This window comes from Acinonyx jubatus, chromosome B2, assembly GCF_027475565.1.
Source record: "Acinonyx jubatus isolate Ajub_Pintada_27869175 chromosome B2, VMU_Ajub_asm_v1.0, whole genome shotgun sequence".
Taxonomy (NCBI): domain Eukaryota; kingdom Metazoa; phylum Chordata; class Mammalia; order Carnivora; family Felidae; genus Acinonyx; species Acinonyx jubatus.
Genome location: NC_069385.1, coordinates 132,154,238 through 132,182,081, shown reverse-complemented (window position 1 = coordinate 132,182,081; position 27,844 = coordinate 132,154,238). Strand labels below are relative to the sequence as shown.

Sequence of the window (27,844 nt, the reverse complement as noted above, 5' to 3'; positions counted from 1 at the left end):
AGTTCATTTATATTCCAGCCGTGGTAACCAAATATGTTCCCCCAGATGCCTCAATACCTGGCTTAGATGGTTTCAGCCTCACGAAGATTACTTCGTAAGACAAATAATAACAATTCAGAGTTCCTACCAATGAGTAAGAGTTCCCTACCTAGTTCATACCCTCAGTCTCACTTAGTTGCTTCCTCCAGAGCACGGTGCTGGGAGGTAGGTGCTGAGCCGGCAGGTGTTTCAGCATAAAATACACGTAAATCTACATGATGTGACGTCAGCTGCATGGAAGCCAAAGAATTCCATGTGTTCGCTTCTAGCCATTCTCTAAACCTTCTGGTTTTATTCACAAATGTAAACACATTCTGATTCTTCAAACACATGAGAGACTGGCTGGCAACCATCCCTCAGGGTCCGTCAAAAGAACAGGCAACATTAGACAGCCATCCTGAGCCCTGGGAACAACACAGAGACCTCGTTGCGTGACAGTAATCCGGTTTGTGCCCCTTGTCTGTGGAAGGAGATGCCAGCTCCCTGTCTCTCAGTTCTGTACAACTCAGCCTTGACCTTGAGGGTCCCAGGAATGTTTCAGATTGTGTCTGGTTAGTGTGAGAATGACACATTCCTGAGCTGGTTGGATCCCATGTCCTAGCCTGCCGTCATCAAATGCTTCCGAGTTCATCTTCTCTGAAACTTTTTTTTTTTTTTAAAGGTAAGGATTTGGGGACTGTGTCTTCTTACAAACTTAATAGTCTGTCTCATGACTTTAATGACTTTTGCTCATTTTAAAAAGAAATGAGGAAGGAGTTGGTGGTGGGAAATGACTATTCTGATCGAATTAAGGGTCTTTAAAGGTTCCATGAAGCCGTATCGACAAAACTGTATCAACACCAAGATCTTGAGTCATTGCGTTATACGATATAATACCCATGATAGATAATGCTAAAACCCACAAAATGCCGAAAACACAAATAAAGGAAGGAACACGGAGAAGGAATGAGGGAAGGGGGGGAAGGAAGACAGGAAGAGGAAGGAGAGGGAGGGAGGAGTGGAGTTCCACGGACACAGGACTGGGTGGGAGTCCCAATCAGCATTGTGGTGGCAAAAAAGTAGGTGTGCTCTTCATGGCTCTCCTGCTGCCAGGTTCTCTCAGAAAATGGCAGCCGAGGCAGGAGCGCATGGTGAGCGTGTCCACCGGCACTGGGAGTTGCACGGCACATAGCTAGGAAGACCACCTCAGCTTCGCGTAAGGAGTCAGTCCAGTGGGTCTGCCTTAGGTGGGTCGCCGCTACCTCCAAGTGCTGGTCTTCCTGCTGGGAGAAGAGCAAGGAGCAGGTGCAGGACATCACGTGGGTGTTCTGCAGCGCTGCTCCCGCTGGCAGGGATGAGCATGGTGTGAGGGGCGGTGATGGCGGGTACGGTGCTGGGAATGAGGTGGTGGAGGCTGGCTTGCTCTGAGTTCTGGCTCTTCCATGAGATAACTCCATTTCTGGTGTTCTTGATCCTCTTCTGTAAATCCTTCCCATATGGAATTCTCTCCCTTTGGCACGAGGCGCATCGCCAGCACACGTTGCAGTGCGGTTCTGCCGGCTACAGAGCCTCTCACTTACGCGTGATAGGAAAACGTCCTCATTTCACTTTCATTTTTGGAGGATATTCTGTCCTCCTAGCCTGTGGTCCCCGAGGAACCACTGATTTGCTTTCTGTCACATATGTAAGTTCATATTTCCTCACGTTTTGTGTAAATGGAAACACACGGTATGTTCTCTTTCTCTCTCTCGGTCTAGCTTTCATGCAGCATCATACTTTTGAGATCTGTCCGTGTTGTCTGTGCATCGATAGTTCTTTATTTTTGCCCAGTTATATTTCGTTGTATGGATACCCCAGAGCTTACCCGTTCACCTGTTGATGGACATTTGGGTGGTTTCCATTTTTAGCTATTAAAAATAAAGCTGCCATAAATATTTGTGTACGGGTCTTTGCAAGGATATATGCTTTAGTTTTCCTTGAGTAAATATACCTAGAAGTAGCATGCCAGATCATGTGTTTTTACCAAACTGCTAAATTTTCAATGTGATTGCACCATTTTACATTCTCAGCAGCTGTGGTAAGCACGCAGGAATACACAATTAAAGAAGGCTGTACTTCCAATCTTTCCATCCTCCAGATATTGTTATACACAGCCATAAGTTAAATTGAAAGTCATGGAACATCCCACTGGGTATTTACCCAAAGAAAACAAAAACACTAATTCGAAGAAATATATGCACCCCTATGTTTAGCACACCACTGTTAACAATGGCCAAGCTATGGAAACAACACAAGCGTCCATCAGTATAAGAATGGATAAAGAGGATGTGATCTATATCAACAGTGCAATACTAGTCATCCTTAAAAAACAAGATGTTGCCATTTGTGACAACATGGATGGACCTAGAGTGAAAGTGGAAGGAGTCCGAGAGAGAGAGACAAATACCATATAATTTCACTTATGTGTGGAATCTGAAAAACCAACCAGACAAAAGCAGAAACAGACCCACAAATACAGAGAACAAGCTGATGGTTGCCAGAGGGAGGGTGGGTGAGGGGATGCACAAAATGCTTCAAGAGGAGTGGGAGAGACAGGCTTCCAGTCGTGGAATGGGTAAGTCACGGGGATGAAAAATGCCACTTAGGGAATGCAGTCAGTGGTGGTGTAATAGCGTTGGATGGTGATGTGGGAGCTGCTTGTGGTGAGCACAACGTAGCCTATGGAGTTGTCTTGTCATATCACTGCGTTGTTCACCTGTAACTGAGGTAACAAGTGTACTTCAATAAAATAAAGTCATGGAATGTGGACTTTATTACTGTGTGGGCAAGGGGAAATCCCTGAGGTTGTTCTAGAAGTGGGATTGGAGAATGTTTGGCGGGGAATTCTGTGGCCTGGGGGACTTGGAACATAGCCTGAAGGGGAAGCTGTGACCAGGGGTGGGCATCTCCCTTGGCTCATAGGATTTCCTGTGTCGAGGGGCATGGCCTTGGGACGGCCAGCATGGGGCCCTCTGCAGTGTGAGTTCAGGACAGCATGCCCCTTGCATGGGTCTAATGACAGTGCTGTTCCCTTCTCTTCCAGTCTGTCCAAACTCTAACCACCTTAAGTCCTCACTCCTGCAGTGTCTTCCATCAGTGTGGCAGTTCTGTGTACCTTCTTCTCTGTTTGCTGTTTGCCTTTCTCTGTAGGTCTCACTTTCCCAGTTTGCCTGTAGGCTTTTGAGTTGACCACTATGCCTTTTTTGTCCTCATCTGTCTGACAAAGTGTTAGTACATAATGGCCGTTCAAAATGTTGGCTGAATGACTGACGTGCTGCATGTACTGTAGTTTGCTGATTTGTCTTAGCTCCTAGGTTATTGTGTTAGTGTTGGGACATCAGCCAGCATGCTTTTACGTTTACAGTAAAACGTGCTTTGACGTTTACAGCAGCTATTAACGCATCACCCAAGCGGTGCTCTACCCTGCTGTGCTAAGCCTTCATCCTTAGTTGACTAATGCTACCCCGACTCTGTACTTACTACACTTAGGTTTACTGATCTAGGGTAAATTTTCATTTGTTCTTATCTCCTCATTGTCTCTTAACATTGTATCCTTGCTAACTGTATTAAATAGTCCAGAAATAAAGAGGTCATTTTTATTCCAGTTTCTGATTTTCTCAGTATTGACTTTATTTCCACCTATCATGTGAGTCGGTAGAGACCCTGGCTATAAACATTTCCTGAGTGAATCCCATCTCAGTCTATTTGTATATGATGATTCTTCTTCCTGAAATGCTCTTTCTTCCCCTTCTCCATCTAGACGATGTCCTAAGAGTCTTTCAGAACTCAACAGCAGTAGCATCTCCTTCTGGAAGGCTTCTGTTTTTAAGAGACCTATATTAAATTTCCTACCTCTATGTTCTTTTGTTTGTTTCGGGAGTACAACATAATAATTCAGTATTTGTATATATTGCAAAATGATTGTCACACTAAGTCTGATTCACATACACAGTTCAAATTTTTTGTGTGTGATGAGAACTTTGAAGATCTATTTACTGCCTTAGCAATTTTCAAATATACAGTACAGTGTTAATTATAGTCATCATGCTATAGATTATGTCCCCATGATCTGTTCATTTTACACAGAAGTGTGTACCCATTTTGCCCACCCTCCCCACGCCACTGCCTCTGGCAACCACCAATCTGTTCTTTGTATCTGTGAGTTTGGGATTTTTGTTTTTGTTTTTTTTTTTTAGATTCCACAAAAACTGACCTATTTATTTTTATTTACTGAAGCATAATTTAGATACCGTGTTCTATTAGTTTCAGGTACACAACATATTGCTTCAGTTCTATACATTACTCAGTGCTCACCATGATAAATAGTCACCGTGTGTCACCAGACAATGTTATTACAGTATTATTGACTGTATTTTTCATCTCCATGACTTATCTGTTTTATAACTGGAAGTTTGTACCTCTTAATCCCATGTATTTTGCCTGTCCCCTCACCCACCTCCCCTCTGGCAACCACCAGTTTGTTCTCGGTATTTAAGTATATTTTTTTCTTTGGTTTTTTAGATTCCACATATAAGTGAAATCATGTGGTATTTGTCTTTCTTTGTCAGACTTCTTTCACTTAGCCTAATACCCTCTAGGTCCACCCATGTTGTCACAGATGACAAGATCTCACTTTTTTTTATGGCTGGCTAATATTCCAGTGTGTGTATACATCACATCTTCTTGATCCACTCATCTGTTGATGAACACTTGGGCTGCTTCCATGTCTTGGCCGTTGTAAATAGTGGTACGATAGACATAGGGGTGCATATGTCTTTTCAAATTAGTGTTTTTATTTCCTTTGGGTAAGTGCCCAATAGTGGTATTACTGGATTATATGATTGTTCAGTTTTAATCTTTTGAGGAACCTCCATGCTGTTTTTCACAGTGGTTGCACCAATATGTTTTTCCACCAACAGTGCATGAGGGATCCCTTTTCTCCACATCCTACCAACAACACTTTTTATTTCTTGTCTTTTTGATACTAGCCATTCTGACAGGTGCGAGGTGGTATCTCATTGCATTTTTCAGTTGCATTTCCCTGACAATGAGTGACATTGAGCATCTTTTCACGTGTCTTTTGGCCATCTGTGTGTCTTGTTTGGAATAATGTCTGTTCATGTCCTCTGCCCATTTTTTAATTGGAATATTTGTTTCTTGGTGTGGAGTTGTCCATGTTCTTTATCTATTTTGGATATTAATCCCTTATTAGATATATCTTTTGAAAATATCTTCTCCCATTCAGTAGGTTGTCTTTTCGTTTTGTTGATGGTTTCTTTTGCTGTACGAAAGCTTTTTATTTTGGTGCAGTCCTAGTAGTTTACTTTCACTTTGGTTTCCCTTGCCTGAGGAGACATCCATGAATATATTGCTAACGGCAGTGTCCAGGAAATTACCTCCTATGTTTTCTTTTAGAAGTTTTATGGCTTCAGGTCTCACATTTAGGTCTTTAATCCATTTTAATTTTGAGTATGGTGGTAAGAATGTGGTTCACTTTTACTCCCTTGCCTGTAGCTCTCCATTTTTCCCAGCAGCATTTATTGAAAAGACTGTCTTCCTGTTGTGTGTATTCTTGCTTTCATTGTCATAGATTAATTGACCATATAGGTTTGGGTCTATTTCTGGGTTCTTTTCTTTTCCATTGATCTGTGTGTCTGTTTTCATGCCAGTACCATACTGTTTTGATTACTACAGCTTCGTGGTGTATCTTGAAATTTGGACCTGTGATACCTCTAGCTTTGTTCGTTCTCAGGATTGCTTTGGCCATTTGAGGTCTTCTGTGGTTCCATTCAAATTTCAATACTTAATTATTCTATTTCCATGAAAAACACTATTGGTATTTTGATAATGACTGCATTGAATCTGTAGATTGTTCTGGTAGTATGGACGTTTTAACAATATTAATTCCTAATCCATGAGCATGGTATATCTTTAGATTTGTTTCTGTTACCTTTAGTTTTTTTCATCAGTGTCTTCTAGTTTTCAGAGTACAGATCTTTAACATCCTTGGTTAAATTTATTTCTAGATATTTTATTCTTTTTGATGCAGTTGTAAATGGGATTGTTTAAATTTATTCTTTTACTTCATTATTAGTGTATAGAAATGCAACAGATTCCTGTACATTAATTTGTATCTTACAAATTTATTGGATTTATTTATTTGTTTTAATGATTTTTGATGGGAGTCTTTTAGGGTTTTCTATTTCAGTTATCTGCAAATAGTGACACTTTTCCTTCTTCCTTACCAACTTGGATTCCTTTTACTTCCTTTTCTTGTCTTATTCCTGCACCTATGACCTCCCAATACCATGTTGAATAAACGTAAGAGTGCACATCCTTGTCTCGTTCCTGATCTTGGAGCAAAAACTTTCGGTTTTTCACTGTCAAGTATGATGTTAGCTCCTGGTGGGTTTTTCAAATATGGCCCTTATTATGTTGAGGTATGGGCCCTCTAAACCCATGTTGTTGAGAGTTTTTTTCATCATGAATGTATGTTGTATTTTGTCAAATGCTTTTTTGGCATCTATTGAGATGATCATATGGTTTTTACTTTTGTACTTACTAATGTGATATATCAATTGCTTTGCAAATATTGAACCACCTTTGCATCTCTGGGATAAACCCCACACGATTGTAGTGAATAATCCTTTTAATGTATTGTTGAATCTAGTTTGCTAATATTTGGTTGGATTTTTGCATCTATGTTCATCAGAGCTATTGGCCTGTAGTTTTTGTTTGTTTTGTCATGTTTTTGTAGTGCCTTTGTCTGGTTTTATTATCAGGGTATTGGTGTAAAATGCCCTTTCTTATTCATTTTTTGACTCTCTGCTCTCTCTTCATTATCTTCCCCTCTGCTTTCTTTTATTTCTGGTCTTCTACTGTGACTTAGTTTCTGCAACATTGTAGAACGAATACAAGCTTTGTGACCTTTAGAGTTTTCTTAGACCTCCAGATGTTGGAAAATGGAGTTTGGACTGTAGCAAACAGACCGAAAACTTTTAAACGTGTGTGGGTGGATGTGGCAATGAGAGGAAGATTTCACTGGTATTTGTTATGAAGGTGGATATATCAGTGAGATTAACATTCTTTGCTCAAGAATGAGAGGCCTCAGGACAGATCTTCTCTGTTCTAATGGCAACACAAATCTTAACTCTGTCACACTGAAATGTGAGGTTAGCGACCTTTTCAAGACTAGAGGTCTCCTGAGATATCCTTCATGGAAACCAAAACACTCTAAAAATTTCCAATCTTGGTTTAGCCCAGATACCTTTTATAGAGATACTATGATATAATAAAGGTCCTAATACATGACCAGCAGGTGTAGGTGCTAACAGATGTCGTCATTAAATCTTCTTCCACTCTCTCGAGCTTCCTAAAGTCTGCAAATACCTAAGTTTCCTTGAAATTTTCTCAGGATCAAAGTGACAAGTAAGAAATAGGTCTAAATGGTAGAGGCTGATCACCAAACCTGCAGATCTTCTTTTCAAATGCCAGCAAGTTAATTCTCTTCTTTAGCACTTACGCTTTCTTTGCAAATGAGATGCTTTGACTGTACTCCGGTGGCTGATTATAGAGAATGTTCTAGATGAACATCCTGAGAGATGACGCTCACCTCACCAATCCACCAGCCCCAAATCATCATCAAAGATCCCTTTCCCACGAACACTGGGCAAATTTGTCTTTTCTTCCCTTTGCTTGAGGAGGTGCACTAGACCATTGTAGGCAAGGTTAGGGAACACCGTCACAGGTATTTTGAGCAACGTAATAGCACACCAGAATGACCAGGAGCTAAATCCAGAGCCTGTAGCCAGTTTAGCAACCATAAGGTTCTTAGCAGAAATTCTCCTATCCTGAATCCAGTTAAAGTGGCAGTAATCACCTGATGTACCCTAGAGATGCTGTTTATTGTAATATTAAATATATATTCATGTATAAGAAAGGTTTTGAAAACAAACAAAATATAAAGGTTTTTAAGATTATGGAAAAAATAGCTATAGTGCTTCATTGCCTTATTTGAAAAATAAGTCCCCTTTAAAGCTTTAGATTGAACTTTGTGAAATACAGTTCAGCTGAATTTTTATTTAACAATTACATTATATCCTGCAGGTGTAGACCCTCCCTGTTGCTTGCACGTGACTCCTGTTAATTGCAACAATAGAAGTTGCTTATGGAAAAGCTTCTGCCTCTAAGCATTTTAGAGGGAAATGGAATTAAGGTCAATAATCCTTCAGTGTTTAAAAATGTACCAAGCCTGTTTTTCAGGACTGCCTCTTTCCTTTCCTTAGGCAACAGAATTTTTTCCTTCTAAATCCACACAAGCTTGTGAAGGATGGGACTGCGTTTAACTGGTCCCCTTCCCGTAAGTGTTTGCAGCCGAAAGTCCTTGAAGCTAGGACTTGGAGATTCTGGCAACTACATGTCTGTTTTGAATTTCCCAAAAAACCGAATTAAATAATGTTTTCTTTTATCTTTTCAGGAGCATCTAAAGGCTTTTGATGATGAAATCAATGCTTTTTTGGACAATATGTTTGGACCTCGAGGTGAGTAAGCTACTTGAGAATTTCATGTGGAAGGAAACTATTTAGTTGCAGAAGAGGGTTTTGTCATTTCTGGTGTTTTTTCTTTTTCTTTTTTAATGTTTATTTATTTTTGAGAGATAGACATACACACAGAATCCAAAGCGGGCTCCAGGCTCTGAGCTGTCAGCAAAAAGCCTGATGCGGGGCTCGAACTCACAGACTGGGAGATCATGACCTGAACCAAAGTCGGACACTTAACCGACTAAGCCACCCAGGCACCCCTCTGGTACCTTGAGGACAGTATGGTACTTAACATTTAGAGATCTAACTTCCCTCCCCTTTGCTATCCTTCTCCAGAACATCTAGAAAGCCTCAGTGCACCCGCTCAACCTTCCTGGGATTAAAGTTCCAGGAGCCACAAGCAGGGACAGAATGCAGCGAAGCCCTTCCCGTCGGTGTCTCTCGGGCCACCAGAGCAGGCCGGAGCCACCTGCTAACCGGGACTACTTTCTCTCCTGGCGCCACCGCCCACACACCTTCCACCTTCTTCACCCGCGCAGTCACTTCCCCTCTTTCCGCCCTCGTGTGTCTGGGGGCGTGAGCTCCCTCCGCCCGTGCTGTGGGCTGGAGCCCCTGAGCGCCCCCTTTTGTGTGTCACCCGTCACTTAGACTCACTGCAGCGTGCCGTCCCCCTGCAGCGCTTCTTACGCTTCCCTGGGCATCTTAGTCACCCTGTATAGCTCGCAAACAAGTGGATGTTTTCCAAACAACGTGTTTCGTTTCACTTAGGCCTCGCTGGTTCACAAACCGTGGCGAATCTGTGCCTCTCTCCGGGTTCTTTCCTCAGCACTGTTGGGTTAGGGAAATGGAGGGAAATGAGGTTTTCCTGTCTCTCAAAAACCTCCAAACAGCATCGTTTAGAGACTACTAAGACCACTCCAGTCTCTGCCTAGGCTTTATAAACGTCTGATGAGCGACTGTTTGCATGATTTTAATATAATGGTGCTGTGTGATTATTAGAGCTTTAAAAATATTTTCAGTCGCCTCCCCCCCGGCCCCCCCCCACCACCATTTGTCCTCGTGGTGACCCCGTGGGGTAGGCAAGGCAGGATCTGTGTATCGCATAAGCTCCCTTATTGAATATGTTCTCTGCCTCACAGTTCTTGTGGGTGCAGAGGAGGACGGTTCACGTAGAGGGCACACAGGGTTTCTTGGCAACTGTGGCTTCTATTGGACACTTGCACCAGAGCGTGGAACAACAGTGTCTCTGTTCACACCGAGCTGTGCCTTTGCTAAGATTGCTGTGATCTGGAACTATGTGGCTAGGGGTCCACGTACGGAGAGGATTGCAGTTTGTTTACTCAGCTCTGGTCATGTTTATGGAAGGTTCTTTGTGGCGAGGAGATGGGAAGATTGACAGTTGACAACCGGGTCGGGTGACCTCCACGGTGACAGGGAATCTAGCATCTGGGCCATCCAGCATCCCTTTCCCTTTCCCAAAAGTGGCACAAGCTTAAGTTGACTGGCAGGCCACCTAGCAGACTTCCCGGGTGTCCCCAAGTCTCTTCTGTAGTCACCTTTTCCACGTTGGCATCAGGGGATCTTGTCCTGGGCAGATACCCGACGCAGATGCAGTTAACCATTAACGTCCCAAAGGTAGGATAAATCTTACTACAAGTATTTGTTCCTCTCTCTGGGCTGGGACAGTTAACTCTCCTCCTTGACAAAAGCGGCAAGCATTTACAGGACCATGACAAAAGAAAACGAACCACTGGAGGTGCTGTATTTTGTACTGGGCTCATCCTGCCGGTTGGCCTAGATTGCATGACTCAGAACTCAGTGGAGGTATGGGTGAGACACGGTGGGAGCGTAAGACCTGGGGTCTGTCTCTAGGCGGGAGGTCAGACTGCCACCTCGGCGGTAGTTGCAAAGCAGTGAAGCAGACCACGTGTGTTGGTTTCCCGGGGCTGTAGTAACCACATGCCACAAACCACGTGGCTTAAAGCAACAGTGGTTGATTCTCTCACGGTCCGGAGGCTACAGGTCTGACATCAAGGAGCTGGCAGGGCAGTGCTCCCTCTGAGTTTCTAGGGAAGAGTGCTCCCTGCCTTTCTCCCAGCTTCTGGCGTTGCCGGCAATCTCTGGCATTGCTTGGCTCGGAGATGTATCTCCCTGTTCTCTGCCTCCATTTGCACGTGGCTTCTCCTCTTCGCGTCCCTGTGTCCACATCTCCGCTTGTAATATAGGACACCGGTCACAGCGAGGGCCCACCTAGTCCAGTATGACATCTTCTTAACTGGGTCAGACCTGTGAAGACCTCATGTCCAAGTAAGGTCACAGTCACGCGGGTATCAGGAGTTCGGACTTAACCATATCTTTTGGGGGACACCGTTCAATCCATAACACCGTAACAGGAGGTGGGGTAGCAGTGTAGTGCAAATATTTAACTGTTTCACTCTCTGTGGGTCAATTGTTCTCAAACATAAACTGGCAATAATTACATCACCTATATGGTGGATGCATCTGTGACCTGCACTGTGGTGATGGCATCGTGGGAGTTTGCATAAGTCCAAACCCATCAAATTATGCACATTAAGTATGTACAGGTTTATCAGTTATACCTCAAAACTATTTGAGATACCAACTATATAATTAGATTACTTTGGGAATTAAGTTAATACATGTAAAAAGCGTTATTAGGACAGTGCCTGGCACAGAATAAGTGTTCAGTAAATATAAATTGTGATAACAGTGTTCCAGCCATAATAACACATTAATTATAAAATTATAATTACATTGTTACGCAGGTGGAGAGCTGTAGTAGGAAAGGGTAAGAAGAAGCAGCTCCCTTCCGACGGCAGGACACTTATCTGGTTTTTAGAGGATGCGTAGGATGTATTTTATTTTATTATTATCTTTTTTTTTTAATTTTAGAGAGAGTACGAGTGGGGGAGAGGGGCAGAGGGGGAGAGAGAGAATCTTCAGCAGGCTCAGCACTGAGCCCAACACGGGGCTCGATCCCACAACCCTGGGATCATGACCTGAACCAAAATCAAGAGTCAACTTACTCTTGAATCAAGGTTCAACTTACTGAGCCACCCAGGCGCCCCATGGGTGCATAGGATTTGGATTCAGAGGTGAACATTAGGAAGTGGCACCTGGGACAGACTTTTCCGACCAGTGATTTCCTGCAGGTTGTGTGAAGGTAGGTCTCTGCTAGTCACACGAATGCTGAGGTGGGCCCCTCGCCTGCCGTGTTCTCTCCATCACAACTGGAGGAGTTTACAACAGAACAGGTGATGGGACAGAGCCTGAGAAGGCACTTTCCTCTGTGCTGTCCGTCAGGTGGGGTGGAGTAAGGGGGGCTGGCGTGTGAGGGGTAGAGTAGAGCAGAAAGAGGGGCGGAGGCCTGGGGAGAGCAGAGAGAGGGAGGAAAGGGCATGATCGGCTGGAGAAACCAGCTCCTTCCAACCGCATTTACAGAGATTAAAAACAACGTGCCAGTTTTTATCATTGTGGGCCAAATTATTTGCTTTATTGAAACAACAAAAAAGAGCAGAACAGAGAACTAAAATTACTTTGTGCCTACCGTTCTATTCAGATGTTAACTAATTATCTTACAGATCTATTATGTGTGTTTTATGTAGATTTTTACGTTTTCACCCTCCAGAGCAAGGAACACTTGCTGTATCTTGGTTCTTGCCTCCTAGCTATTGATACTTCTAGTCCATGGTCAGGTTTCAGTCCTCAGTTATATTTTCTGCCCTCACCTCTGAATCATCAGCCCCCAAGGCTTCGCCTTCTTCAGCTTCCCGTGGTTGTTGGGTTCAGTCCCACGGCTCTGGCTCAGCTGAGCTCTAAACTCTGCCTGGTTTACCGCACGGTGGTCCTCACCGAGCTGCAGGGTGTGGGGTGTGTGAACCAGTATACGCTGTCGATACCCCTTCTCTCCTGCCTACTCCAGACTCCACCGAGGAAGGCAGCACCGGGTGGAACGTGCTGGGCAGCAGAGGTGAATTCAGATCCTGACGCTGCTGTCCCCTGCTCTGTGGCCTCGGCAGGTTACTGTAGCTTTCTGAGCTGTTTTTCATCCACAGAATGGCATGATGGCACGTCCTGTTTACAGAGTTAGAATAAATAAACATAGTAACCGTTCCGGAGAAGACGCTAGAACTCTTACCGCCCGCCTTGATCACCTGTCCCCATCGCTCAGGGTTCAGCCTAAGCCCTGTTTGCTCCATGAGATCTTCCTTAACTCCTCCCACCCCAGGGGTTTCTTCTTCAGAACTGTAACTCCAGTCCTGCTTATCGCGGCTTATTACTCGGGTTCTTGTGGGTTCTTGTCGTATTGTTATTTGTTGTATCCAGTGTGGAACATACAATATATGTGACAGGAGGTCTTAAAAGTTCTCATGACAAGAAAAATTTTTGTAACTATGTAAGGTGATGGATATTAAGTACACTTATTGCGGTGATGATCTTGTAGGGTGTGCAAATATTGAATCATGTTGTGCTCCTGAAACTCATGTTCTACCTCAGTAAAAAACAAAAGGCCAAACAAAAAAAAAAACCCAAAACTTTTTAAATACATGTGATAATATTTTAAAACTAAACAGAAGCACCCCCCTTTAGGATTCTCACTGTATTTGTTTCCTTTCAGATTCTCGAGTCAGAGGATGGTTCATGTTGGACTCTTACCTTCCTACCTTTTTTCTTACTGTCCTGTATCTGCTTTCAATATGGCTGGGTAACAAATACATGAAGAACAGACATGCTCTCTCCCTCAGGGGTATCCTCACCTTGTATAATCTCGGAATCACACTTCTCTCCGTATATATGCTGGCAGAGGTAAGTGTCTATGTAGGAACGCTGGAGTCTGGTAAGTGAGCGTCTCTGAGAAGTAAATCTGGCCTTCCAGAACTATCCAGTGCTGCTCTCAGTACTGTTCCTCAAGATCTCAGGAGCTGTTCCAGCGTCTGATACTGTTTCGTCAGAAAATCTTGGGGAAATCTTTGTTTCTGAGAATTTTTCTCATCCCAATTTAGGCCTGTTTCTTTCTTTAAAAAAAAATTTTTTTTAATGTTTATTTATTTTTAAGAGAGAGAGAGAGCGTAAGCAGGGGGGAGGCATAGAGAGAGGGAGACACAGAATCTGAAGCAGGCTCCAGGATCCTAGCTGTCAGCACAGAGCCCATCGTGGGGCTCAAACCCACATACCGTGAGATGGTGACCTGAGCCAAAGTCACTTAACCAACTGAGCCACCGAGGCGCCCCTAGGCCTATTTCTTGAATCCTTAGTCTTTCACTATAATTCAAAGTCACAATTTAGATCTGAATGGGCCTTTAAAGCTCATATGTGCTAGTTTTCTCCTTTTACAGATGATGATACTGAGGCTTGGAAAAGTTACATGACTTGCCTGAGAATAGACAGCTCTTGAGGACAGAGCAGTTTTTAAGTTAAAAATCAAATGCAGTTAGTTGGAAATACAGATACACAGTCCCTTAAAGACTACTCCCTCCATCTTTGGTCCCCCGTGACGGGGGCATCGCGGTTTCTGAGGACTGACTTCGGAGTCCCAGGCTGAGATTCCAGCCCCACTCCTGCTGCCCTCATTACATCATGCATCGCCCGTTCCTTTGTAACATGCCAAACCCAAGTCATTTCACAAGAAAGGGAACAAGTAACAATTGCACTTTCTGTACAACCCAAAGCCTGCTTCACTCTGCCTGCCACAAAGGAAAATCAACAAGTGCCAAATAAACCTGCTCCAGCAAGCAGAGGGAAAACAAAAACAAGACAAAACCTTTCTTAGGGAACAGGATAAAATCATTCATGTCAGTTACAAATGGCTGACAATGGCACAAGTATAGTTGCCTTCCTGGTCCTTGAATTCTAAAAGAAGATAAATCCTCACGTAAAATATAGATCCTCTCGTCCACAGAGTTCAATCTGTGCATTCCTCTGCTGTGCACCATTCTGAAGATGCTTAATAACCATTACTTAACATGACTTACAACACCGATGCCCACAGTTCCGTGATCCGAGTGCAGATGGAATTCAGGGTCTAGAAAGCCCCCCCCCCCCATAGTCCTGTCACATCAGTGATCCTAATTTACCTGACTCTGGAAGGGGAATTTTTATGTAGGTTTTCAACGAGGTAAATCTTAGTTCACTAGAGGAGCTTGCGAGACAGTGATTGACAGGGTTAGTTTCTTGGGGAAGAAACAAAGGGAAAGATATTCTTCCTTAGATTGTTTTCAGAAGCAGCACCTGTGTCAGAAGGGCAGCCGAATGTCTGACCACACCGGAAGCCCGAATACCAGCTGGAGACTTAGGAGTAGTGGAGTCAGCAGATGCGAATGCAGGTGTCACTGTCTGTAATTCTGGGGCAGTTAATTAGGCTCTCTGACCCTTACATGACTTGTCTTTAAAATGGAAATATGGGGGGCGCCTCAGTGGCTCAGTCAGTTAAGTGTCCAGTCATGATCTCGCAGTTCGTGAGTTCAAGCTCCGCATCAGGTTCTGTGCTGACAGCTCAGAGCCTGGAGCCTGCTTTGGATTCTGTGTCTCCCTCTCTCTGCTCCTACCGCACTTGCACTCATGTTCTCTGTCTCAAAAATAAATAAACATTAAAAAAATAGAAGTCAAATGGAGATTTGGTCCTCGTTCTACTTAACTCATGAGTCTGCTAGAAGGATTAGTCAGTTCTGTTCAGTCAACATTCTGTGAGCATCCACTAGGTGCTGTGAATTGTATACTCAGCCAAGGAGATATTAAGATGGGTAACATGTGATTTTTGTACTTGAAAAGCTCATAGACCAGTATACAGCAGGAGTTCATGAATATGAAAAACTGTGTAAATATTAAGGTGAATATTATTCACCATTAACAGGAATAAGAACAGTAGTGTTTGGACAAGTAAATGGCTTCGACCCGTTTTTAGGGAGAACGTCGGTACTTAGTCCCTTCCCTACAAGAATGTTATCCATTGCTTGTCCACTGTGCTCTTCTCACACTCCTATAGCTCTTGGTTCAAAGTTACCACTGTTGACTGCCTCCTGCTGTCCTCTGATTGTAGCCTCTTCCAGGGCAGGCATACGGTCTTAGACACTTTTGGGGTATGTGTAACAGCCACTAGTTAATGGGTTGATTGAACCTTGCTAACTTGTTAAGCCCAGTTCAGATGTTTGCTTGGGCCAGGAAGGTACTGCTAAAATTACTTAGAGTCTTTCAGCAAATACGTATGGAGTTTCTATAGTGTGTCAGATTCTATTCTAGGCTCTACAACCCCGCCTTTCCCCTTGCAACGCTGACCAGTGGTGGGCTGGTGGGGGGGCAGGAAGACCTCTGATATTTGAGCAGAAATCAAGCATATGAAGATCTGAAGGAACTGTGTTCGTGCAGAACAAGCAGCAAACGTAAAGGCCTTGGGGCAGGAACAAGCTTGGGATGTTCAAAGACCACAAAAAAGAAACAGTGCAGCTAGACCTCCGTGGTCAGAGGAGGGGATGGTTTATGACGAGGCAGAGTGGTGGCAGAACATAGAGGGCCTTGTAAAGAGTTTGGCTTCTATTCTGAGTATCGTGGCAGGCCACTGGGGGATTTTAACGAGGGGAGTGATCAATCTTCCATCTCGGATACATGGTTGCGTCCGCTACATGGAAAATGAACTGGGACAGTGAGCTGGGGGCAAGAGCGGAAGCAGAGTCCAGGAGACGGTTGGAGCGCTCTTGTCACAGATGCCGGTGGCCTGGACTGAGGAGTTGGAAATGGGGAGAAGCAGAGGGATCCTAGACCTCTTTTGGAGCAAGCTAGGCTCCACCTCCTAAGGCTAACCCTGTCCAACAGCCTGGTTTCCTTTCCTTCAACACCCAGGATGGATGGCTCCCGTCTGCCAAGCCCCCCAGGGGATAAGCAATGGACCTGTGCAAGGCACATAGAGTCTTTCATAGAGCGGCTGCTTAATGCTATTTAGGTTTTAAATTGCCAGACAGTTTTAAACAATCTGAATGGGTTTTTTTAGTAGTTTGACGGCTTTCAGTGTTCGATTTTAACATCCTATCACTCCCCCTGTGTATTTCTCTGCAGGGTGTATCTTTACACATCTCTGATGAGCAGCCACAAATAGTAGGCCTTTGCATACCTTATGTAACACGTTAACTAGACTCCCCTCATGGTGATCATTTAACAATATACACAAATATCAAATATGCAGAAGTCCTTGGCAAACTTGTCAGGAACATAGGTTTCTTTTTATATCTAGAGATAGTTTTCATTCAGCAATTGTAAACGACTGCCTACTATTCCTGAAGTTGGAAAGGTTAAACATTGTCCTATAAATAAAATTTGATGAAGGGGAAAAATACCGTCTGTACCTGCTTTGTATTCTAGAATCTTAAGTTTTTACAGTAATAGCCAGAAAGAAGGGAGAGAGAACTTCTTTGGCAGAATTTTCCACAAAGTATAAAAAGCTTATTTTCTCATAATTTATTGGGTGTTTTCTATGTGCTGGGCATTGGGCAAGGAATGGTGAATTCAAAGATGAGCAAAAAACACACAGATCTTTATGGAGACTTTTGGTTTTTGAACATAATGAGGGATATAAATATTAATCAGTTATAATCACACACATGATTGAGTACCAAGTAGCATAAATACAGTGAAGAAAATGATTTAAGAACCTTTGAGCCCTGTTTTCCCATCTGTAAAATGGTAATAAATATGTACATAATAAAATTATGGAGATGATCAGCTAAGGTAAATATAAACCAATATAAAGTATTATTAAAATTTTAGTGTAGTTTTTGCATTTGTTTATATTTAATTCTGTGTTTTACCTGTGGAAACATACGACTAGATGATTCCTTACATAAAATATTTTGTTACTCAAATAGCTAAACTCTGTTACTTTGGGCCAATGTAAAGTTCAGAAGTAAATTGTACCCATTAAAGCATACCAACTATTGGTATCTATTCAACAGCAAGAATTAATTCCTTTGATAACATGTTTGGGGACAGGATTGAGAAAGTCAGATGCTGGGAAGTTTCTACTCAGACCTTGAACAGACAGACGCCAGTCAGGAACATGAATGGGAAATCTAGTCCTCTTTCAAATGTTCGTGTTAATTTTTCCCCCTCTGTTTCTTTGGCAGCTTATTCTTTCCAGTTGGGAAGGAGGCTACAATTTACAGTGTCAAGATCTCACCAGTGCAGGGGAAGCTGATGTCCGGGTAAGTCTTGAGAAACTAATAGACCACCTGTAACCGTTTCTCCTAGAAAAGGAGAGGAGGCTTTATCCTTCCAGATATGAGGATGGGGCTGGGATTACATAAGAAAGGGAATCATGTTCTGATAGAAATACTTGGTAACAAAAATGTTTTTCAAATGTCCAACCATGGGGGAGCTGATTGAATAAACCATGGCTTGTCCAGGAATGGTTCCTTTTGCAAAACGGAATGACGAAGATCTCTATACTGTTACAGAGTAATCTCTGGGACGTGATCTCAGTTAAAAAACAAAACAAAACAACTTGCAGACTGTGCTTATAATATAGTACCTTCTGTGTAAGAAGTGATATGAATATATGTGTGTGTGTGTTTGCTTTTAAAATAAACCAAACCCCAACAAAGTGTTTCCTTTTGGGTGAAGGAACTGGGCAGAGGTGGTAGGGATGGGATACTTGATTTTGGAACCATTAAGTGTTTTATATTATTTGAAACAAAATTAATTTTAAAAAGAAAGCAAGGCAGCCTTCCTCCCAAAACTTGGAAACTCAAAGAAATGGATATACCCGTGTATTAAGTGACTTTAAAACATGGTATTTTGACTGACCATCCCTCGGGGATGTATCTTAACAGTATTCAGTAATTTTTTTGATTGCTATTCATGAAAATACTGGTGTTGCTTCTCTGAGACTGTTAAAGGTACACTGTAGGATGAAGTTAAGTATTTAATAATCTTAATATCATTACAACTAGTATTTGAGACCTAGAAAAGAGATACCAATTAAAAAGTCAAGCGAACACTGATCATAGATTCAAATTGGAAATATCAGAATTAGCTTTATTCTTTCTAAAAACAAATGTGTTATTTAGCTCTATCTACAGAAAAGGCCTAGTTAGTCTCTGACAGCCCAGTGCAGTGAGGAGTGAATACCCAGATTGTGCTTTCTAAATATAATTTTCCACCAGAAGGGATTAGGATTCTTAGAGAATTGGCCAATTCCTGGGTTGGGGTGGGAAATGTGTATAAGCAAAATCGAGGACATCTGGTGACAGAAAGCACGTAAGCCGTCCAGACTACCCAGGTCATGACAAAAAGACCGAGGAGCCATCTTGAAGGGACTCCCAGCGTGCAAGATGGGACAATTCAAAAAGAATACTGACTGGAATGGGTTGAAGCATACCAAGTTTAGTAAAAACCCATGAGTTTAAAATGATACTAAAAAACACATTGTTGCCTTCTGAAGGTTGCTAGAACACCAGCTCTTTCTAGGGGAAAAATGTTAAAGGGAAAGAATCAAACATTGATCTTTGCTTTTCACGTGTGAATTTCCAAATAGAGGAAGAGAGAGAGCTCTTCTCTATAGAAAAGTGCATAAGTAACGAGAGAACTAGAAAATCACCCTTTTGCAACTCCTAGTGAAATCATGGATCTGTTCGGCCGTCATCCATAAGGGATAAAACTGTCGGGTGAACGCTGAACGGAACTTCATAATAATTGGATTGGCTGTTAACACCTGAACTCTATCACGAACGCCAGCGGGACGACCAGAAATGATGTGCCCTCCCAGCGTGATGTGCCAGGAAGTACACAGAACCATGGACTCAGAGTTCCTGCCAAATTCCCTAAGTCTCAGTCCATCAAGCCTCTAAATCTCATTGCTTTGCTTCAGAAAATGTGGGTGATAGAGAAGTTAAATAACATTAGGAATTCACAATATTAGAAATTCCATGCAATAACTGATCTAGTTTTTGTGAAGAAAAGACAGGAAGAGGGGAAGCAAGGAAAGGGGACTGTTACTGATTAGAAAAGACTAACAAACTTTATCAAATCGGTGCAAGCTGGACCTTGGTTGCATCCAGATTTAAATCAGTTCTAAAAGGCCATTTTTAAGACACTTTGACCATGGATGAGGCTATTGGCAGATATTAAGGAGTCCCTGATTTTATTAGCTAATGACATCGTGGTTATGGTGAAGTAAAAGTTTCCTTCCTCTCTGTTGGTAGTTTTTATAGATGAAATGATACCTTGCCTTTGCTTAGAATATGCTGTACAGCCCCTAAAAATGTTGAGAAATAGAATTGATCCAACAAATTGGAACCATATTGAAAGTTTTGAAGTTTAGTGATAGGTAACACAGGTTCCTTATACTTCCTCTCCTTGATTGAAATTTTCTATAATGAAAAACATGCTTATTAGCAGAAACCTTTTAATGAAAATCTTTCATAGTAAGATGTACATTTCAGAATGCATTTTAAAAAACATCTTCAAAGCCGTAGTATGAAAAAAGTATATATAGAGGTTTCTCTGCACCCATTTTATTTCTAACGCATTATCACAGAGCAGCGCACTTTGGGCTACCATACAATTTTCTAAAGGTCATTGTCGTTTTACATTTGTATTTGACTTAATATCTGTGAAGTTGAATCACACTCTCAAACATTAAGATGGAAACCAGCACACCTCCTTGTCTTCTTGGCAGGCAGACAATAGAGCATGATATTCTGACTTCAGAGTTCCTTTTACACACACTCTCCTCATACGTTTAAATGTTAGTGCTAAAAACACTGCCGTTAAAGTATTTCCCTGTGGCTGAGACTTGGAAGGGGCTCAGGAGGGAAAGTAGGAATCCCGACCCACCAACCATGTCAGTGAGGAGGGGGGAGCATCGTGATTTTTTTTTTTTTTTAAGCTTTTGCTTAAGTTCCAGTTGGCCAACATACAGTGTAATACTAGTTTCAGGTGTACAAGGTAGTGATTCAACACTCCATATGACACCTGGAAGCACCTGGATTTTAAATCTTCCGAGGAGGAGGAGACACGAAAGCAGTAGTCGTCCACTTACAGACGGCTCCTGGGCTCCAGCACAGCTAAGAGACCAAACACGCGCACAGTAGGGAACTAGAGAAAAAATTAAGACCTAGTGTAACGAGCAGTAGCGATCTGTTGAGTGCTGAGCCCTGAGCAGAGATGAGACAGCCCCTGCCTTGTGTGATTTGCCCTCGGTGGCATTAACCCTCACTACACAGCCATGGTTACTGAAAACAGAGGCATAAAGCAGTTTTCAAATGCAAAGGAAGATGTGACTGATGAGGCCTGAGAAAAGGCGAGGAGAGGGTTAGGAGGAGGCATTTAAGGGTGTTCCTCAAGGATGCCAGGCGTGCGGTAGGAAAGGAGGGTGGACGCGGGGAGAAGGGTGCCAGGAGGCCCAGGAGCCCCGTTGGCAGCGAGTGCCGGAAGAGGGAGCAGACGGCCTTGATGGCGCCCGGTGCTGTGCTCAGAGAGGGTGCTGGAAATCCCTGCCGGCACAGGCTGGAGAACGAGCCCGTGTTCGGCGGGTGCAGGGGAGTCACCTGATCAGATCACGCGTGTCAGAGGGGCAACTCCTTTTCACCAAAGTGGGGTGGATTGCTGGGAATGAGGAGAAGCTGGGGGCAGAGATGCCACGAAGGTGCTTTGGTGATGGCCTGAGACAGAAACGCCCACTGGTGGAGTGCGGCATCATGCAGGTTGCTGGGGGGGGGGGGGGGGGGGGCAGCCAGGGGAGCGTTTTCATTCGCTCACCTTTTCTTTTTCCTGTTTTAACATCCTTACAGGTAGCCAAGGTGTTGTGGTGGTACTACTTCTCCAAGTCCATAGAGTTCCTGGACACAATTTTCTTTGTTTTGCGGAAAAAAACCAGTCAGATTACTTTTCTTCACGTATACCATCATGCCTCCATGTTTAACATCTGGTGGTGTGTTTTGAACTGGATACCTTGCGGGCAAAGTAAGTTCTGTTGTTGCTTTTTCAGTTCCGTGTCCTGGGTCTCGCGAGGCCTCTAGTGGGTGCCTGGGGTTGAATATTGTTGTACTGATGTGGCTCTGGAGACGGAAGAGGGAGGCACACGGCGCAGCACGCGGCTGCCCGTGTGGCCAGTTTCGCGTCTTTCGTTCCTGCAGAATGGGAGCGTTACCTTAATTTGTGAAAATACATTTCATTTTCCCTCTGCGCCAAATGTCCGCGGGCCAGAAGCACGCACCCCAGCTGGAGTAATTTTACTCCAGCACCAGGGGCTGAAGGACTCCTGTCGAAACAAATCCAGCACCTTCCACTTGGTGGAGGTCATCACTCGGCTGTCCTATAGATTGGACTTTTTTTTCCATTCTGAAAAGTTAAAGGCACATCTCTGTGTGGCTTCCAACGTTTGTTTTAACTGAGAGCTACAATGCGCCTTATATCACAGCCTCTTTACGTGTATGCACTTTGTGTGGAACAGAAATTTCAGGAGATATTTACCCTAGCTCTGTGATGCACTTTGGGTTTTTGTTGTTGTCATTTCATTAATTCTGTTGCACTTTTTCAAAAAGCTGATGACCGCTCTCACTGCATTGATTTCATAGGCATTAATGGGTCCCTTCTGACCTGCAGTGCAGACAGTGGTACTTTCTATGTGATTGTCTTATATCCCCAGCTTTAAAAATCTTCTGTGAAAACTCAGAACAGGTAAAACTTAAGTCAAAATGATTTGGGGATCTTAGAGATATTTTTTAAATGTCAAGGAGAGGGGCATCTGCGTGGCTCAGTCGGTTCAGCGTCTGATCACAGTCTCACGGTTCGTGGAATCAAGCCCCACGTCGGGCTCTGTGCTGACAGTGTGGAGCCTGCTTGGGATTCTCTCTCCCTCCCTCTCAAAATAAACTTAAAAAAATAAACAAAATGTCAAGGATATTTGGAATATATCTGTGACTATGAAGATGCAAATTAAAACCAGAGTGTGAAGCAGGAAAGTGCTGGAGATGAAGTGGTCAGAAAGATGTTTTTATTTTAACTCTCTCCTGGACCAAATCTGGCTTCTTGAGTTTAGTGATTAAAACTATGATAGACTTAATGCTGTCATCAATATACAGACCGTAATCAATATCAAGCAATTATCAAGGTTAAGTATTTTTTGTGATTGTCAACAATTTCATTACAAATCACTCAACATCTAAACCTCCTTCTCACGTAATCCCCGTGTAAAGACCTGGGATTCTTGTAGATGAAATGCTGTGTGTGTGACAATTCACAGTCAACCTAAAATATTATAAAAATCATGTCCCAGGGGCTCCTGGGTGGCTCAGTCAGCTGAGCATCCGACTTCAGCTCAGGTCATGATCTCACGGTCCGTGAGTTCGAGCCCCGCGTCGGGCTCTGTGCTGACAGCTCGGAGCCTGGAGCCTGCTTGGTATTCTGTGTCTCTCTCTCTCTCTCTGCCCCTCCCTACTCATGCTCTCTCTCTCTCAAAAATAAATAAACATTAAAAAAAATTTTTTTTAATCATACCCCATTAATTCACGGTAATGAAAGCTTACGCGGTAAAGAAATACTGCTGTAACCGGTTATTCCAGCCAGTGTTTGCTGAGTACTTACTAGATTCTGGCGGTGGTGTCTGAGCCACCCAGACACCCCTGTTTCTCATTCATTGATTTGCATGGATCTAACCAGACCTTGATTTAGACTGGGAAAACCAGGCTACAGAGTTTAAATTCATTAGCCAGCGTAGGTACTGCACTTTTCAGTTTCCATAGCATTATGCACTCAATCCCAGCACCGCCCAGAGAGCCAGTTACTGTCCTGCCCATTTCCCAGGTGACAGAATCAAAATTTACAAAGTAAAACTAATGTATGTAAGGGGACATAGCTGATAGGGGTCCTCTAGCCCCACAGCCCCTTCCACTGCAGGACTGAGAGCTCACAGCCCAGCCATCTGGATCCCAAAGTAACAGAGGTAGTGTTTGCTTTGCCGGGCACTGTCGTGAGCACTTTGTGTGTATCGATTGGTCTAATCCTCACGACAGTGGGTTCCTGGTTTCCAACAAATAGACCCGTCTCTGACATCTCACCCCTTCAAACTAAATCCTTTTGCTTCTTAGCTGAGCAACATAGAACTTCTCTCTTTTTCCTTTGGTTTCCTGAAACACCATTTGCCCACGTTGACAGAAGCTACAGGGACTTCACAAAGGTGGCGGCAGGGGCAGAGGAGTGATAACGGCACAAGTTAGAACAGAAATGTCCTGCAATTGGATTTTAGATATTCCTTGTCCTAGAAGTCCATGAGATGGTCCAGCCACTGGGAAGCCTCACTGGCCAGTCCGTTCCCCACCCCGCCCCATCCCGTCCCAGCCTTCTCTCCTGCTGCACCTTCTCTCACCTTGCTCTAGCTCTCCTGGTTCTAGGTCCCTTTCAGGTAGAATTTATTAAATGTAAAGAGCAGCCTGATCTCCTGGACTCTTTAGCACCTTGTTAAGCCCTATACCGAAGGCCCTCTTTTCACAGTTGGAATGGCTCATCAGAGGCGTAGTGGAAGCAGAGACATTTCTCTTTCAAAGGAATTCTGCCACCGGTTTGAAGCTAACATTTCATTTTCTCCCTGATCACTCGATAGTAACAACAGCTTAAGGGACAGTAAAGCCTTTGCAAATCAGGAATTACCTGTTTGGTTGGCACTCTGACTGAAAAACCATCCAGTTTTGTCCTATCTCGGTGACTTTTGTGGAATCCTGGAGCAAGAGGGCAGAAACGAGGGTGAATTCACCGTGTGGATTGTGGCAGATGATAGTGCCACAGGTGTGACTCATCTTCAGCCGTGCTGCACAGGAAGAATCCGTCTCATTTGATGAAGAATGAGCAGTAATTTTTATCCCATACTTTTACAGGTTTCTTTGGACCCACACTGAACAGTTTTATCCACATTCTCATGTATTCCTACTATGGCCTTTCTGTATTTCCATCTATGCACAAGTATCTCTGGTGGAAGAAATACCTCACGCAGGCTCAGCTGGTATGTTATCCCTTCGTTCAGCTCCTCTCCCTGTGAAGCATCGAATATCCTCATGGAGGAAAGAAATCTGTCCCCATATGCAGAGGCTTTGCTATGTGTGAGGAGGCTGCCTGTTTTCCTCTAAAAAGAACCTTTTAAGGATTAAAATCTAGTGTGTCGAAATAAGCTACCTTATTCCTTGCTTCGAAGTGACAGTGATTTAACACAGACATTAATTTTAAGATTCATTTTTATCTAAATAAGTGCAACTGCTACTCTTCCATGAGAAAACGAGCAGGCAATTAAATATACTGACTAGCATCGTTTCAAGCGAAATTTCTGGGTAGGATAGTGTGCTGCTTCCGCAGTTTTGCTTTCTTCCTGCAAAACCTAGGGAGTAACAGGAGTCGACTTCTAAATGTTTTGTATTTCCAAATGGTGTGTTGCGTGGCTCGGCCTGGCCGCCCCCCAGTGACGCCCCCCACCCCCCCGCAGGTGCAGTTCGTGCTGACCATCACACACACGCTGAGCGCGGTGGTGAAACCCTGCGGCTTCCCCTTCGGCTGTCTCATCTTCCAGTCGTCCTACATGCTCACCTTAGTCATCCTGTTCTTAAATTTTTACGTTCAGGTAAGTGAAATGTACATCTCCGGTGGCGGAACATAGCAGACTGCGCTCTCGCCTTACGTTGGTGTTTAATTTGCCCGAGGAAATCCACTAGCACGTGCTGGTCGGTGATGGAGGCTCGCAAAGTAGAGAGTGAAAACTAACTCTCCCCCCGCCCCCAAGCCCTCCCCTTGAAGGAAAACCACCATGAATAGCCTTAGTGGGCATTTTATTAAACATTTTTCAGTGCATGCATAAAAAGTTGAATGAAGTCACACATTGGTAACATGGGACAAAAACATGAAACAGGGTCTTGTATCTGAATCCAGGGCCTCTATACAAATGGAGAAGAACTTAGGCTGAATGAATTGAATATTAAAAAATCATTTCTATATCAGCACGGTGATGTTGTAACCTCACTATCTGGAAAAAATTCTTTTAAGGCAAGCCACCATGGAAAGGTCACATTGGCTTTTTCTTTACTAAATGTCATTTTCTTTTTAATCAACAATTTAAATGAAACAGGGCTCCAAAACACGACATCAAAGCAACTCCATTAATACAAAAACTGATGAAGGGGGAGCAGAGTGCAGGCCTCAGGTGGTGGTAGAGTTTAAATTGCTCTCCTTTGTGGGCTGGGGAAATAGAAAGTAAGCTTCATGAAAAAAAGATGAGAACATACATTTCTATTCCAAACAGTACTTTCCAAATTGAAATCAACTGTATTTCTTTCTTTAGACAATAAATGCTTCGTTTTTTTTTTAGTTGGCATTTGCTAAAGGTTAACCTGTGGTGGCTTCTCACAAAGTACAACTGTGGGAAAGTGAACTGCTGACAGTCTTTTCAGCGCCATTGGACTGGCTAGGCTTTGTCTTTTATAACAGATAGAAGTTTCCTTTGAGAATTTCTGAAGAAATAACCATTGATGGAACCAAACAAAGCCACCCAAAAAAAAAAAAAAAAACCCCAAAAAACAAAAACAACTCACACAGCAAAACTGACTGTTAACAGGAAAGCTAAGTGAGTCAACGTGGCACTTGGTGTTGAACCTTGAGGATGAGCAGGTAGCCGGCAGGGTGGGCAGTGGGCGTTCAAAACGTTGACCCTACTTTTTGGTTCACACAGAGTCTTACTCCTTTAGACTTGAGTATATAATTTCAGGCTTGACCCTTGTTAATATAGGTGCTTTAAAAAAAAAAAAAAAAGTAAAAATGAGACAAAATCAGGTATTTGGGCAGAATAAGAAGGATATGCCAAAAACCAAATCAAGCCAGAATCCTGGATACTGGTACTTTTAAGATAACAGCATTTTTTCCAACTTGAATTGGAAAGGATCTAATTTTTAGGAAATGCAAGTAAGCAACTAATGCAGAATAATTTGAATGCCAGTCCTGTAATACATAAATCCTAGCCAGTGTAGAGAAGGTGACAGAAACAACCTTTCATTGGAATTCATTCACATTTGTCTCGGTTTTTACCCTATTTTTAGTTTTAACCATTAGCTTAAAAATTGTCAGACAAAAATTCTTCTTTGGTGGGGGGCCTGGGTGGCTCAGCCGGTTAAGCATCCGACTCTTGATTTCGGCTCAGGTCACAGGTCGTGAGTTCAAGCCCTGGGATTCTCTCTCTTTCCCTCCCTCTCTGCCCACCCCCCCCCCCCACTTGTGCTCCCTCTCTCAAAATAGATAAACTAAAACAAATTCTTACCTGTCCAATACCCAATAAAATCATGAACTGTTTTAGATTATATGCCATGTCGAAGTCTTATTCAAGAATCCTTTTTTCCCTCTCTTCAAAATATATGCATCCAACAGACGTACCGAAAAAAGCCAATGAAGAAAAATACGCAAGAGCCACCTGCAGGGAAAGAAGTTAAGAACGGTTTCTCCAAAGCCTGCTTCACTGCAACTAATGGGGTAATAAACAAGAAAGCACAGTAAATGCCCAGTAACAGACAAAGCATATATAATAGCCTCACAGATTCGCTTGTTTTAAAGCAAAGACTGAATTGAAAGTTATATATGTTTTAGCATAAACTAATTTCTTTTGAGTTTATAAATCATTTGTACCCGGAATGTATTAATATATTGCTATTAGGTTAATCTGTTAACTGAATGCTTCCGTCAACATACGTGTCACCTCAGACACCGAACTCTGTAGACCTCAGAACTGGTGCGGCTCTGTCTCCTCCCCACAGACTGACCCCCTCACCAGAACCGTCGGTATAACGCCTTATACACGTACAAAGCCAGGAAACACGGAGCCTTGTTTTCCGAAGCCAGTCTTCAAATAAAAAGTTTTATTCAGATTGAAGTGTTTAAAACAAAATGTTAATTACCTTTCTAACTACAGGGTGTCTTAATCTATATTAAGCACTGCTCGCCAGTGTGTAATCAGTCCATTTGTTCCATTAGGACCTGACCCCAGAAAATATGAAAATGGATTTTAAACGGAAGACAGGAGAATCTAGCACAACTTTTCTCTCTTAAGGTAGAGTCTGTCAAATTCCTACACTAAGTCTCAACTTAGTGATATGGTAACGAAATTTGTATTTGATTTTGACAATTACTTTTCCTAAGAAGAAAAACTCTTCTGCCAAATCCTCATAGCTCAGGGGCTTCGGATAGGAGTAGTTTCTCACTTTTTAATTTGGTTTCCT

The 27,844-nt window shown here is 43.0% G+C and overlaps 1 protein-coding gene across 2 annotated transcripts in view; it reads left to right on the top strand.

Moving 5' to 3' along the window:
• The window catches only part of ELOVL2 (ELOVL fatty acid elongase 2), a 64,220-nt gene extending 36,727 nt beyond the window's left edge, over positions 1 to 27,493 (top strand). Inside the window, exons 1-8 of one of the 2 annotated variants that reach the window (XM_027040288.2) lie at positions 8,372 to 8,416; positions 8,534 to 8,597; positions 13,237 to 13,424; positions 17,729 to 17,806; positions 21,395 to 21,566; positions 24,476 to 24,600; positions 25,075 to 25,209; positions 27,000 to 27,493. In XM_027040288.2, the coding sequence (XP_026896089.1) occupies positions 8,387 to 8,416; positions 8,534 to 8,597; positions 13,237 to 13,424; positions 17,729 to 17,806; positions 21,395 to 21,566; positions 24,476 to 24,600; positions 25,075 to 25,209; positions 27,000 to 27,125 (918 nt within the window). In that variant the 5' untranslated portion in view covers positions 8,372 to 8,386 and the 3' untranslated portion in view covers positions 27,126 to 27,493. Of the gene's footprint in view, positions 1 to 8,371; positions 8,417 to 8,533; positions 8,598 to 13,236; positions 13,425 to 17,728; positions 17,807 to 21,394; positions 21,567 to 24,475; positions 24,601 to 25,074; positions 25,210 to 26,999 lie in introns of those variants that run through there. The other variant, XM_027040289.2, reaches the window with a different exon arrangement.
• Positions 27,494 to 27,844: the final 351 nt, after the last annotated feature.